Source organism: Pseudorca crassidens, chromosome 6, assembly GCF_039906515.1.
Source record: "Pseudorca crassidens isolate mPseCra1 chromosome 6, mPseCra1.hap1, whole genome shotgun sequence".
NCBI lineage: Eukaryota > Metazoa > Chordata > Mammalia > Artiodactyla > Delphinidae > Pseudorca > Pseudorca crassidens.
In genome coordinates, this window is record NC_090301.1 from 88,453,473 (window position 1) to 88,465,935 (window position 12,463).

The 12,463-nt window shown below is 36.3% G+C and overlaps 1 protein-coding gene across 1 annotated transcript in view; it reads left to right on the forward strand.

Moving 5' to 3' along the window:
- LRP1B (LDL receptor related protein 1B) overlaps positions 1-12,463 on the forward strand; it is a 1,616,178-nt gene that overhangs the window by 827,794 nt on the left and 775,921 nt on the right. The window contains exon 12 of the mRNA XM_067742376.1: positions 835-1,071. Coding sequence (XP_067598477.1) covers positions 835-1,071 — 237 coding nt within the window. The remainder of the gene's footprint in view (positions 1-834; positions 1,072-12,463) is intronic.

Below are 12,463 nucleotides of genomic sequence, written 5' to 3' on the forward strand. Positions count from 1 at the left end.
TATTCCTTTCAAAATTATGTACACTAAACTGAGTATAACGTGCCCTAGCAATACAAGAGCCTTGCATGTAGTTTCATATAAAAGTCTGAAGGAGTTCATTCATTCTGTAGAAAAAGCTTCCTTGATTCTTGCATTTTAACCCAGGACACAGTTTTTTGTTTTGTTTAGTTTTTGATAAAGGCTGTGTTGTACATAAGAGTTACCAGCAGACAGCATCAGCCTCTAACGTTCTAATTAAGATATGAAGAAAGAAGTGACACTGTAACTGGCATTTTATTTCATTTCTTAAAAAAAAAAAATCACGTTTATACAAACTATAATATATTCACATGCAAGTTATGTGATACTGTGTGATTCTTTTTGTTTGCTTCTGACAGTCTGTAGATGCAAACTCTGAGTAGGGAGGGGGTGTGTTTTAAATATTCTGAAGTTTTTAGCACTGTCAAACATAATGAATGCTACAGTTAGTATCTACAGATACGTTAGATAGATTGTAATGAATTGTAAAATTAAATGTGCCAGATGTTTTAATAAATTTCCATTTTACAGTTATAAGTTATCCAAGGATCTGTCTTGTTTTTGCTATACAGTTACAGGCAAAAGAATAATTAACTAAATATAACCTATTCACAGAAGTAATTTCTGTTTTAACTAAAGTAACGCAATTAGCTGGCCTTCTTGCATCGAGATGCATTTGGCATATTTTAGGGTTTAATTTTTGGTACTGAATTTAAAAAAATGTTAATTGTGCCAGTTAATTAAACAGTGGCATTATGCAGAGTAAAGAAGATTAGGCAGCATCGGTTGTTTATGTTTGTAATCTTTCTTTTGCAGGACCAAAGAATGAGTTGTTCCTCTTTTATGGGAAAGGACGCCCAGGAATTGTTAGAGGAATGGACTTGAATACCAAGATAGCTGATGAATACATGATCCCCATAGAAAATCTGGTAAACCCTCGTGCTTTAGATTTTCATGCAGAAACCAATTATATCTACTTTGCTGACACCACCAGTTTCCTAATTGGCCGGCAGAAGATAGATGGCACAGAGCGAGAAACCATCCTGAAAGATGGTAAGTGACAATGTGTATCAAACTGCCCAGAGACAAAACATTTATTTAAAAGGATAAATCCAATGTACGTCAAACTAACTTTAACCAGAACCCAAGTTACTGTTGATTTTAAAATATTTGTTAATTTCTATTTCTTGAGTAACATTATTTCAACATGTTTTCCAAATACTGACTTATTAAAACCTTCATTATAAAATTGAACTTGCAGTTGTCCACTACATTATAAGTATTACAGGAATTAAATTGAGCTATTAATCCACCTTCATGGAAAATGTAGACTTACAGTTATTTGTTTACAGTGTTATATGGTAGAACATAAGATTTAACAGGACATTGGAGACTTTTGTAATACTTGGTTCTCACTGGAATATTGGTCGTGTCACTCAAAGTTCATTAAAAAGATCAGTGTTCCCATTGTCCTCACGATTCTTGCATATTGTTTTTGATGTTATATTACAATTGAGCTCTTTAGAGTCACCCTTGAAATAATATCTGCAGAGAAACTTTGTTTATACCTATTTTTATTTACAAATACATATATGTTATTATATATAATATGTAAACATATATGCATATACTTTATTAAGATCAGTGAGTTTCATAAATTACTTGGCTTAGAACAACAGATCAATAATGAAATAATATAACTTTGGTATAAGTAAAAAGCATCTTTAATAATCAAGCAAACTGAATCTTCGACTGGCTGCTAGTCACTTTTAGGCGAGTTACTAATGATTCTGGACCTCAGTTTCCTCGTATATACAGTTTGCTTCTCAAATATTTAAAAAATCCTTGATTTAGGGACATTAATTGTATGCTTATTATATGAAGGACACTGTGCTAGCTATCATAGGAGATTAAAAAAAATGTTAGGAAATGGCTACTGCCTTCAAGGAGTTTATAATCTACCTTTGGAGATAATATAAATTCCCCCAAAATATTGGGTTGGCTAAAAAGTTCATTTGGTTAGTGAATACGTTGTTCAATAAAGGTCTTGGTGAAAATGAAAAATGTGTGTTTTATTTTTACTTAAAACCAAATGAACTTTTTGGCCAACTCAATATAAAGGCTCTGCAGCATTTAATTTAATAAGTTCAAAGCTGGCCCAGAGAAATACATGATTAATGGAGAATGTCTGTGTAATAAGAATACACAGGAAGGCAGAGGTGTCTTTATCTGGGGATTCTCAGAGAACTGTTTTGTGAAGGAGGTAGTATTTGGGCTAGATCGTAAAGAAAGAATGTTAAAGGGGAGGGGAGTATATTTCAGCACCAGGAATCCCATGAGAAAAAAACAAAACACCAAAAAGCACATGCTCCAGAAAGAGGATGAGAGGAACATTAAGTGGGTCACTACTGCAGGTTTAGTTTACAGGTAATCATGACAGAGGAGCTGTGGATCCCAAAAGGTAGTGAAATTCAAGGCCTTAAATGTGAGGTGAAGGGGCTTGGATAAAATCCTGAAGGGGTAAGAGGAGATGCTTTTGAGCCAAAGAATAATGTGAATAAAAAGATATTTTAGGGGCTTCCCTGGTGGCACAGTGGTTGAGAGTCCGCCTGCCGATGCAGGGGACGCGGGTTCGTGCCCCGGTCCGGGAAGATCCCACATGCCACGGAGCGGCTGGGCCCATGAGCCATGGCCGCTGAGCCTGTGTGTCCGGAGCCTGTACTCCGCAACGGGAGAGGCCACAACAGTGAGAGGCCCACGTACTGCAAAAAAAAAAAAAAAGATATTTTAGGAGAATCAATATGGTGGTGGAGTACAGAGTGAATCAGAGGGAGGAAGTAGAGAAAATAAAAGTAGAGAAACGGACTAAAATTATTTACAGCATGAGTAGTAATGCATGATGGTCTCTCCTGTCTTTTAGAGGGATTGGGGACAGCATGAGAAGATTATTCATTCAACTCAGGTTCACTTTAAATCAAACTTTAATGATAAAAATACACCTTCCACAAGCGACAAATGAAGTGCTAAAATGAAAAATATCCCTGTTTTTGTCTTTTTTTATAGTTTACTGATTAAGGCAATATAAATCCACCATGACTTAGCCACCTAAGGAGTGTCTAATTAGAGTCAAGAGTTTTACTTTAAATTGCATGAGGCAGAGGCTGTCTGCCTACTTTTCTCTGTAATCCAATAACGAATAATAGGAACTTGACAATTTTAGAAGGACAACAAACTTGCATATTTTAAGTAGATGCATTTGGATTGCTCTAATTTTGACCTAGACTGACATGTGATATACAGGATCCTTGGGCTCTTTTCAAAAAGTGTCAGTTCCTGTGCTGTGACTGAATGTTCCAGCTAATAATCCTAACTTTGATAACCATATCTAGTCAGCGACATTGGAGTTCTTTGCATTTTACCACAGCAACAGAGGTCAATTCTAATGGCCACTTGACTGCCAGGCACATCTGTACAGTGTTGCTTTGGCAGTAGGAAGGTTCTGAAAACCTGTCGATTTTTACACCTGAAATATATTTAACATTTTGATTATCCTATACAAGGGACAGCTTAATGTCTTTTTATTAGTTTATCTTGCTTCTTACCAGTAAGGAGAATAATAATACACATTATGCTGTGAGATTAACATGTCAAAACAGAACTTATATTTGGCAAATGACAATTCGGGATTCTTGGGATCAGAAAAATTAAGTTCTATGTATATTCACTCATTTAACTAGTCTACCAACTAACCTGAAGACTGAGAGGTAATGCTTGGTTTGACAAATGATTTTGTAAGCTTAGTAGAAATTCTGAATCTTAGATAAATGTGTAAAGTTTGAAGTAGAAGGCTTAACGATTTTGCTGTTTTTACATAAAACATAAATATCTTGAACATATTCTTTACAAGCTCAGATCCTTTTTAATGTAGAACAAAACAGCATTTAAAAAAAAGACCCATCTCTGTTCATTCTTTTTGTTTTCTCTCTTAGAGTTTTATTGCAAACTTCCTAAATGTGATATATCTCATAATCTTTGTGTAATATTGTGGGCTAAAATGGTACATAAATAAATAAGAAAGGAAAATTGCCCATTTGAAGTACTTACATATATCTCAATAATTATGGAAAATATCTATGAAATGAAGACATATTAGTGATTTAATAAAAATAGACTTTTATAAGGACAAAATATTTACCAGTCTTTATTGTATTTTACTCTTCAGAATTTTTTGACAAAATTTCTGGTAAAATTTATACTCTTGATTTCTTTTAATTAATTACTTGATTTATTTTTTTGTCCAATCAATAAATATTCATTGAATGCCTTCCCTGAGCCAGGTGCTGTTTTAGGTGATGGGAGTGCTGCAGTAAATAGGACAAAGCTTCATATTTAGTTTACATCCAAATAGTGAAAAATAGATAATAAACAAATAAACACACAAATGAACAAGATCATGATAAGTGCTCTAAAGAAATAAACGAAGATGCCAACAGCAAGCGAAAAATAGACTAAGTGGTCAGTCATTCTGTTACCAAATTAGGTCTTATGATCCCCTACTTGAACCCTAGCCTGGCCAAGCCCCTGCCTCAGGGGGAAGGAAGGTTCTTTTCTGTTTGGGTTTGCAGAGCCAAAAATGAAACCAAAGTTGAGATTGAAGCAGCACAATCATTATTCAATGGCCGGAGAATGGAGAAGTGGGATCTTAATCACAAATCAACTTCTTGCCCAGGGGACTGACAATTAAGGCAAGATTTTAAGGGCAAGGCTAATGAGGGGGAAGTGTATGCATTAGTCTTCTGGGAATAGGCGGGTTCTTCCTGGAACTGGGGTGTCACCTCTTTTCTGTCCTTGTATGATCCTCTGGCATCTGGGTTGGAAGCAGGTTGAAGCATCATGGGCAGACAGACAGGGGTCTTACTATTACAATAAGATGGTAATGAGGTGCAGGGCGATACTTGTCCCACTTTTGAAGTTGAACCAGCTTGCACCAGTTTTCTTATAGGGAGACTCTTGTTCCTGTGCTGTGAACACAGCTAGAGGATATGATTAGCTGTGGTTTTCTGCAAATTTACCTGGAGGGAGTGCCAGGAGTATGATTCTGGGGCAATAGCCTTGGTAACAATTCTTGCAGATATAATTGTTATGCTCTCTAAGAGGACAAGATAGATGTTCTTTATAAGATTGTATTCATGTTTAGATTCTTGAATGTCTTGTCCAAGATTCATTTTTCATGGCAGAATGAATTATAATTTCCAGCAGAAAGGAAAAAATACAAAAATGAAAACTTAGTATTCAATTTATTATTGTATATATTCTATTAGTGCAGTACTTGGTTTTAAGCTGTATAAATTAATTATACTGAGATACATATATCCAAATAGAAGGTATGTTAAAATATCTTTCACATTATTTCATATCTTTAAAGTATTAAAAAAAAACACTCAAAGCATTTTTCCTGAGTTTGAAAGTTATTAATGCCTGCAGCTGTAACAGAAAAACTGTAGTTTCAATAGATCTCATCATTAAACTGCAGACTTGAGGTCACCAAATTTGTGGTAATTTGTAACAGTAGCCAGAGGAATTAATGCAAAGCATGTGCTCTGAACCGCTTTGCTATATTGACCTTATGTATTTCTTTTTTTTTTAATTATTTATTTATTTTTGGCTGCATTGGGTCTTCATTGCTGCCTGTGGGCTTTTCTCTAGTTACAGCAAGCGGGGACTACTCTGCATTGCGGTGTGCAGGCTTCTCATTGTGGTGGCTTCGCTTGTTGCAGTGCATGGGCTTCAGTAGTTATGGCACACAGGCTCAGTAGTTGTGGCTCGCGGGCTCTAGAGTGCAGACTCAGTAGTTGTGGCGCACAGGCTTAGTTGCTCCGCGGCATGTGGGATCTTCCTGGACCAGGGCTCAAACCTGTGTCCCCTGCACAGGCAGGCGGATTCTTAACAACTGCACCACCAGGGAACCCCTGACCTTATATACTTCTTAAGATGGGTTCTACCTGATTGAGATCTGCAGTAAGTACACATTTCCACACCTCGGAGTCTTCCTTTAACTGAAGATACTTACAGGATCCATGAAGTTAGAGAACAATGAATAACTTTGGGCGGCATGGAAGAGAGGCTCTCTGTTTTGATATGAATAGAACTGTAGCCAGGAGTTAGGGAGGCAGTCTCTGACAAACATATCTTCCAAATGACATGTTTAGAGGTTATCTGTTGACATATTGTCAAAGTATCAAAGGGTAGTGCCATATTTATGTGATTGCCTGTCCAGCATGTGAAGAGTCAAACCCTATTCTTCAGCTCAGTTCTATCCAATTTTGTGCTGAAATGTATGGTATTATACCTGGGCCATGAATTATTATTTGATAATTCATCATTGTAATACCACTACCACCACCACATACACGCACATAGACAAACACCGACTTAAGACACACTTCAGAACTCCAGAAATATTCCCAGACCTCTATTTTAACCAGGACTAGTGTGGCCACTCAAAACAGGTTATAGGGTGCAATCTGTTCCCAGATGACACCTACCTGAGAGTGAGACTATAATTTTCTATATCTAGAGGTCACCATTTGTTCTTGGATTTCAATGAACTTCACCATTCTATAATTCTCTAGGAATTTCTAGTGTCTCATAAAGATCGAGTGTTACAGTTGATGAAACAAACCTGTTGAGATGTCATTAATAAATTATGTTAGAAAGTTCCCATGAACGTTAAATAGTCATTATGCCTTGCAAAACATTTTAAAATTAAGAACAAGCCTTTACTCTCTGCCGTTAGATGGCAGGTGAATATCAATCTCATTTTTTCTGACTTTAATTCTGACTTTTTCGTAAAGAAAAATTCTGAGAGATGTAGCCTCTGACCAACCATTAAAGGAAATAATGAATACATTTGTCAGTAATGAGACATTTCTTAATTAAAACTGTTAAGAAGAGATTTGCAAGCATTTGCAACTTTTGAGAATCTAATGGTTATTGTTGTCCTGCTGAGTAGCAAGGTTATAGCCTATTTGTACATAACTGACTCTTGTTGACTATCAATAAGATGTTTTCCCAGAATCCGCAGGAGATTTGAGTCCTGAAAACATTGGTTCAATTTCATGTTTAGTTTATATATATTTCTCATAATTTCTGATGTTTCTCAGGAAGTATATGAGATATTGGAAAAAAACTTTAAGCCAATATATGTGTTTTTGTCAGAAAAGTTGACATGGATATGAAGAAACTGAAATCTAGGTTCTAAAATATATTAAATCATAAAAAATGGAATTGGCCATGTTGCTAATAGGTTATAGTAAACACGGAAGAAAAGATATCTTTCCCTTTATTTGTTTCCACCCAACAAAGTCATATATATACATGCACAAGCACGGATAAATACAGCATACTACACACACACACACAAACACACACACACACACACGTACACACACACACACAGTTCAGAATAGCCCTAGAAGTTTCTATAAAGAAGTCTATTATCTTGTAAATGTTTAATTACTGGTAAGGTCAAAAGATAGAATGTGAAAATATTTGATAATCTCCAAAGTACCAATTGAAGTATTATTACAAATATGATTGTTACATCAATAAATATTCTGGTCAGTAAAATTTGGGGGCACTTTAAATAAATTTCCAGTTTTACCATGAATTAAAAAAATAGAAATACATTCAACCTAATTGCTTAATTATTCTCAGCATTATGTAATCTTTGTTACTTCAGAAATCACTTGGGAATCCTCTGTTAAACTAGTAGGACTAATACTCTAATCACTGACTGTAATTGTACTTTTGTTTAGGTTAATGCAAATTTCTGATGAAAAAGAAAAGTTTAATAAATTAGTCTTGGCAGACTTTACTGTGGGGGCTCTAAAATAGGAAATGCTAGCTCAAATTGTGGGGACAGTTAATATCCACAGTGCCAGCTGAGCAAGTTCCCTTGAAACTAGCCATTATGAGAGGATTTTAGGGGGTGATAATAGTCATTGTCTGTAGAACACGTATGTCAAATAATGTGACTCTGCCCTATCTAAAGTGAAGTTTTATTTATGCCTTTCATTGACTATTAAAATTTATTCAGTAGAGTGACTACCCTTACCCCATAGCAAAACTTGGTCAAATCCCAATCCTTTCTGCTAACAACGAGGCAGCAGCCAGACCTCTCGGTCATGTTAGGTCAGAAACACAGACTCAGTTTGGGAATGCCCACTCCACTATATATACATATGTCACAATTCTAAATTCAGTGTATCATCAAATCTTCCCTGCTCCCCACATGTATTGTCTTCTGGCTAGAAAAAAGGAAAGGAGGGCATATTTGGTTCATTCTTTTTCTGTCCTGCATTTATTTTCCTTGCCACCCCTCCCAGCTTGTTAGTTAGTTTCCAATGCCCACTCACCTCTCAACATTGGTAGGAAGAGGTGAGAGGGTAAGATTGGTTAGGAGTGATAAGGAGATAGCAAAGGTCCTATGTGAACTGGTTCCATTATAAACTGACCTCTCTCTGAGACTGCCAGATCTTTAAAATCGCTCTTGGGGTGTGTATATGTGTGTGTCTGTCTGTGTGTGCATGTGCAAGCTATTTGGAGGTTTTCTGCTAGATCCCTCTAATTACATTTCCCTTGGCCAAAGTGCATGAAACTCTATGCCTGTGACTCTGCATCCTTGAATAACCAGTTCCTGTCCATCTTCTTATTGCTTGAGTCCCTGTAACCAGCCAGATTGCAAACATCCCTATGCCAACATATGCTCCTGTGTGGTCCACGTATAGTCCCCAAAATTATTTGTAAACCTTCTGCCCCAATAAACTCTGGGAGTGCAGATACAGTGCAAGTCAACCCCCACTAAGTATTCTGCTACCAGAGTCCACTTTAGCTTTTTCAGGTGTGAGACTTTCTCAGGTGTGAGTTTTGCACATTTGGAAAAACTAACAATTCAAAGATCTCTTAGAGGCCCCATAGAAAGCTCCATCACTAGAGTTGAGGTAAAAAGTACCCTTCCATTCTCTCTTTTCTACCACCTTGGGGCACTGAAGTGTAGGGACTAGAGACTAACAGAACAGCAGCATCACTCTCCAAAGAAATCTCCTAAAACCCTCCCCTGTTTACATTATGTTCCCTTTACACCATTGATTTGGTTAAGGTGTCTAAGAGTTATGGAAACAATTGTGATCTAGTTCATTGTAAAATATAAGGACTTCTTTTTTTCTCACACTCACTTTGATTTTTTTTTTATCATTTTGTCTTCTAATCAAAACTTTAATTTTAACATCCCATTACAAATGTCATGGTGAGTTAACTATTGCTCCTGATTCTGCAAGAGTGATCAACCAAACTGCGGGATGTTCTAATAGTCATTAGGCAGTGGTCCAAATGACACCTGGAAAGGAGATGTAAGAAAAACAACAGTAAGACTATTTTGAAAATTCACTTAAAGATGGCAACAAATAGTATTTTCGCTCATCTCTATATTCCTAGTTTTTTAAATTTATCTGATGTTACTATCACCTAGCTTCTTAGTTTTTCTTTTAAACTTTAAAATAGTGATTTTTGCGGGGCTTAGAATTGAGACTTTACAAATTAAGAAGTGTAAACAACATAAAAGCACATACAAAAAGCTCTCAAGAGGTTCATGATGGTGCCATCACTGGACATGAGGTGAAAGAGCATCTCTCATACTCTTTTCTTTCCTCCAGTTTTAATTATCCAATTGTAATAACTCAGATGTCACCTTTGCCTATATTCGTGATTGTAAGGAAAACCAGATGTGACATATTTTCTAAAATTCTGTGTTTCAGTGAACAGTATCATCCGACTTAATTTTCTGTACAAGTTCTTCAGAATGACAAAATATATGAAGGTTGTACCTACAAATTAAAATTATTTCCAATCCCAGACTGACACTAGTTCTCAAGATGGATGAAAAGATTGCTTATTCACAATGCATCACAAGTCCTAAAATTGTTCCTATTAATCAGTCCCCATCGCTTACACTATTTTATCTTATGCCCCAAAGAAAATTATGTTACTTTTGGATACATGCCATGATTTGTGAATTGTGCAAGTTGGTTTATGGGGAGTGTGGTCTAGCCGTGGGAACCTATAGCACCTGGCCAGGAGTATATACATTCCCATACCTGCTCCATCACAGATTGATTTTATGACAACCTTTGCTAGATACAATTAAGTGCAAAAATCTGAGGTTAAATGTCAGTCATATTTGTTATTTGGTATCATGTTGATAAAAATCTTTAAGAAATTAATCTTTTTATTTCCTTTTTTTTTTCCCTAAACTAATGACTGAACTAACTGGTATTTTTGTTGTTGTTGTTCGATCCAAAAATGGCTGCAAAATTTACTCTAAACACTTGTATTTTTCTTCTGATAAACTCTAGCTGTGTTTATAATTGTATTTTTAAAAATAAGGTTTATTACAGCATAATTTATATATGGCAAAATTCACCTTTTTTAAGTGAACAATTCAATATCTCCAGTTGAATAACCACCACCACAGTCAAGTTGGAATGTTCCTATCACCTCAGAAAGTTCCCTTAGTTTCTAACAATCACTGATCTGATTTCTATTCTGATCTATTTTTCTACAGTTTTACTTTTTCTGAAATGTCAGAAAATTTTAATGCTAAAATGTATAGCCTTTGAGTTTGATTTGCTTTACTTAGATGTTTTTGAGATTCTTCCATGTTGTTGAGTCAGACATTCATTTGTTTTTCACAATGGGTCGTATTATGCTACATGGATGTACCACAAAACTTTTATTCTTTTACCAGTTGATGTTCAAATGGGTTGTTTCAAGTTTGGTCAATTTTGAAGAAACCTGTCATAAACACTTACATATAGTACATTATATGGACATGTGTTTTCATATCTGAAAGTGGATTGCCTACTAGTATGGTAAGTGTATGCATAACTTTATAAGAAACTGTCAAACTCTTCAATCTGTTCAAAATGTTTTTCAAAGTGACTGGGTCATTTTGCTTTCCCCACATCAAGGTTTCAGTTGGTCTGCTTTTTCTCCAGCACATAGTATTATTGGTCTTTTTTTCATTTGAGCCATTCTGATAGGTGTATGTTGATAACTCAATGTTTAAATCTGAAGGTCTCCTTAAATATCAAGGTCATCTTAAGTCTGATTTTATTTACACTTTACTTCTTTGGTTGACCAGTTTATCTCAATGGGTTGTTTGTCTTTTGCTTTCTGTATGACTCTTAATTTCAAATAATTTATGTAGGAAAACCTTAGAAACTTAAATAAGTAAAAGGTAGGCCAGGAGCATAGATACATTTCTTCTGTCAGTGTGTCAGTGTGAAGAGCTTGATCAATCTATTCAGTAATTTCACTGTGTTTGGATTTTGTTCTTATTATAGTTACCTTTAGTAAACCAAACCTTTCAGATACTTCAGTGATGGGCTGATTCTACCTCATGCTTAGTAAGTATCCTGGAGTGTGCCTGCTCATTCTTTAGCTTTCAGTAATCCCTGCATGGCGGCCTCACTGAGGGGTCTCTCTCCACACTCTTGCCCTTTCCTTAATTGTGACCTGTTAATAAGTGGGAGGCTCATGGTGGTAGACAAGGGGTTCTCCATCCTCTTGTCTGGTCTTAGGTCTTATTTAGATTCTGTGGTTCTGGGCTTTGGAGATGGGTCTTTCCATGCATCTCTTCCCTTGTCAGCCAATGTCTGCCATGTGTCTGTGGGAGGTCTTGGGCAGGAGATAATCTTTTGCTCCATGCCCCAAGGTAGCAAACATCTGTTGTTGTTTTTTCTTTGTTGTTGTTGTTGTTTTTGGTATCAATTCAGAATTCTGGTCCAAGCATCTTTATTGTACCCACTCTAGGCGCAAACAGCTTTGCTTGTACTCTTCCCTCAGTGTCACCGTACCTCTGTTTTGGACCATTGACAGTAATTTCTTACCCTTCTCCAAGCATTATACTAGAGTTGCTTATTGTAAGTAGCAAACTTGTGGTGGGACCAGGGTTGTTTCTCTCAGGGTCACAAGGCTTTGGCTTCTACCCCTCCCTCAATGGCTGCTTATCTCTGCAACTCACCTTCCGTTTGGAGGAGGGAGGATTCCCTGCCCTTTTTTTAGTGGCAAATTAATTTATTTTCTATACCTCCCTCACAGGCAGTGGATCTTTGTCTGGCTTCTGGGAGTGGGGTGGTCTCCTTCCCCTCCCCCAGTGATTTAAGGGATTTCTTTGTATGAGAGAAAAGTCTAGGGAATAGGTTGGGTTTTATGTCTGTGAAGCACACAGGGCTAGCTCTCAGTTCTCTTGCTATGCCTTCAATATTTCTCTTGTGAACTCAGTGAAAGAAATCCTTTGTGTCAGGGTTTCCCAAGAATTCTAAAGTATCACATTATTCACACTTGGTTTTTAAAATTCTTTGCCATTTTAACTTTTTAAAAAGAC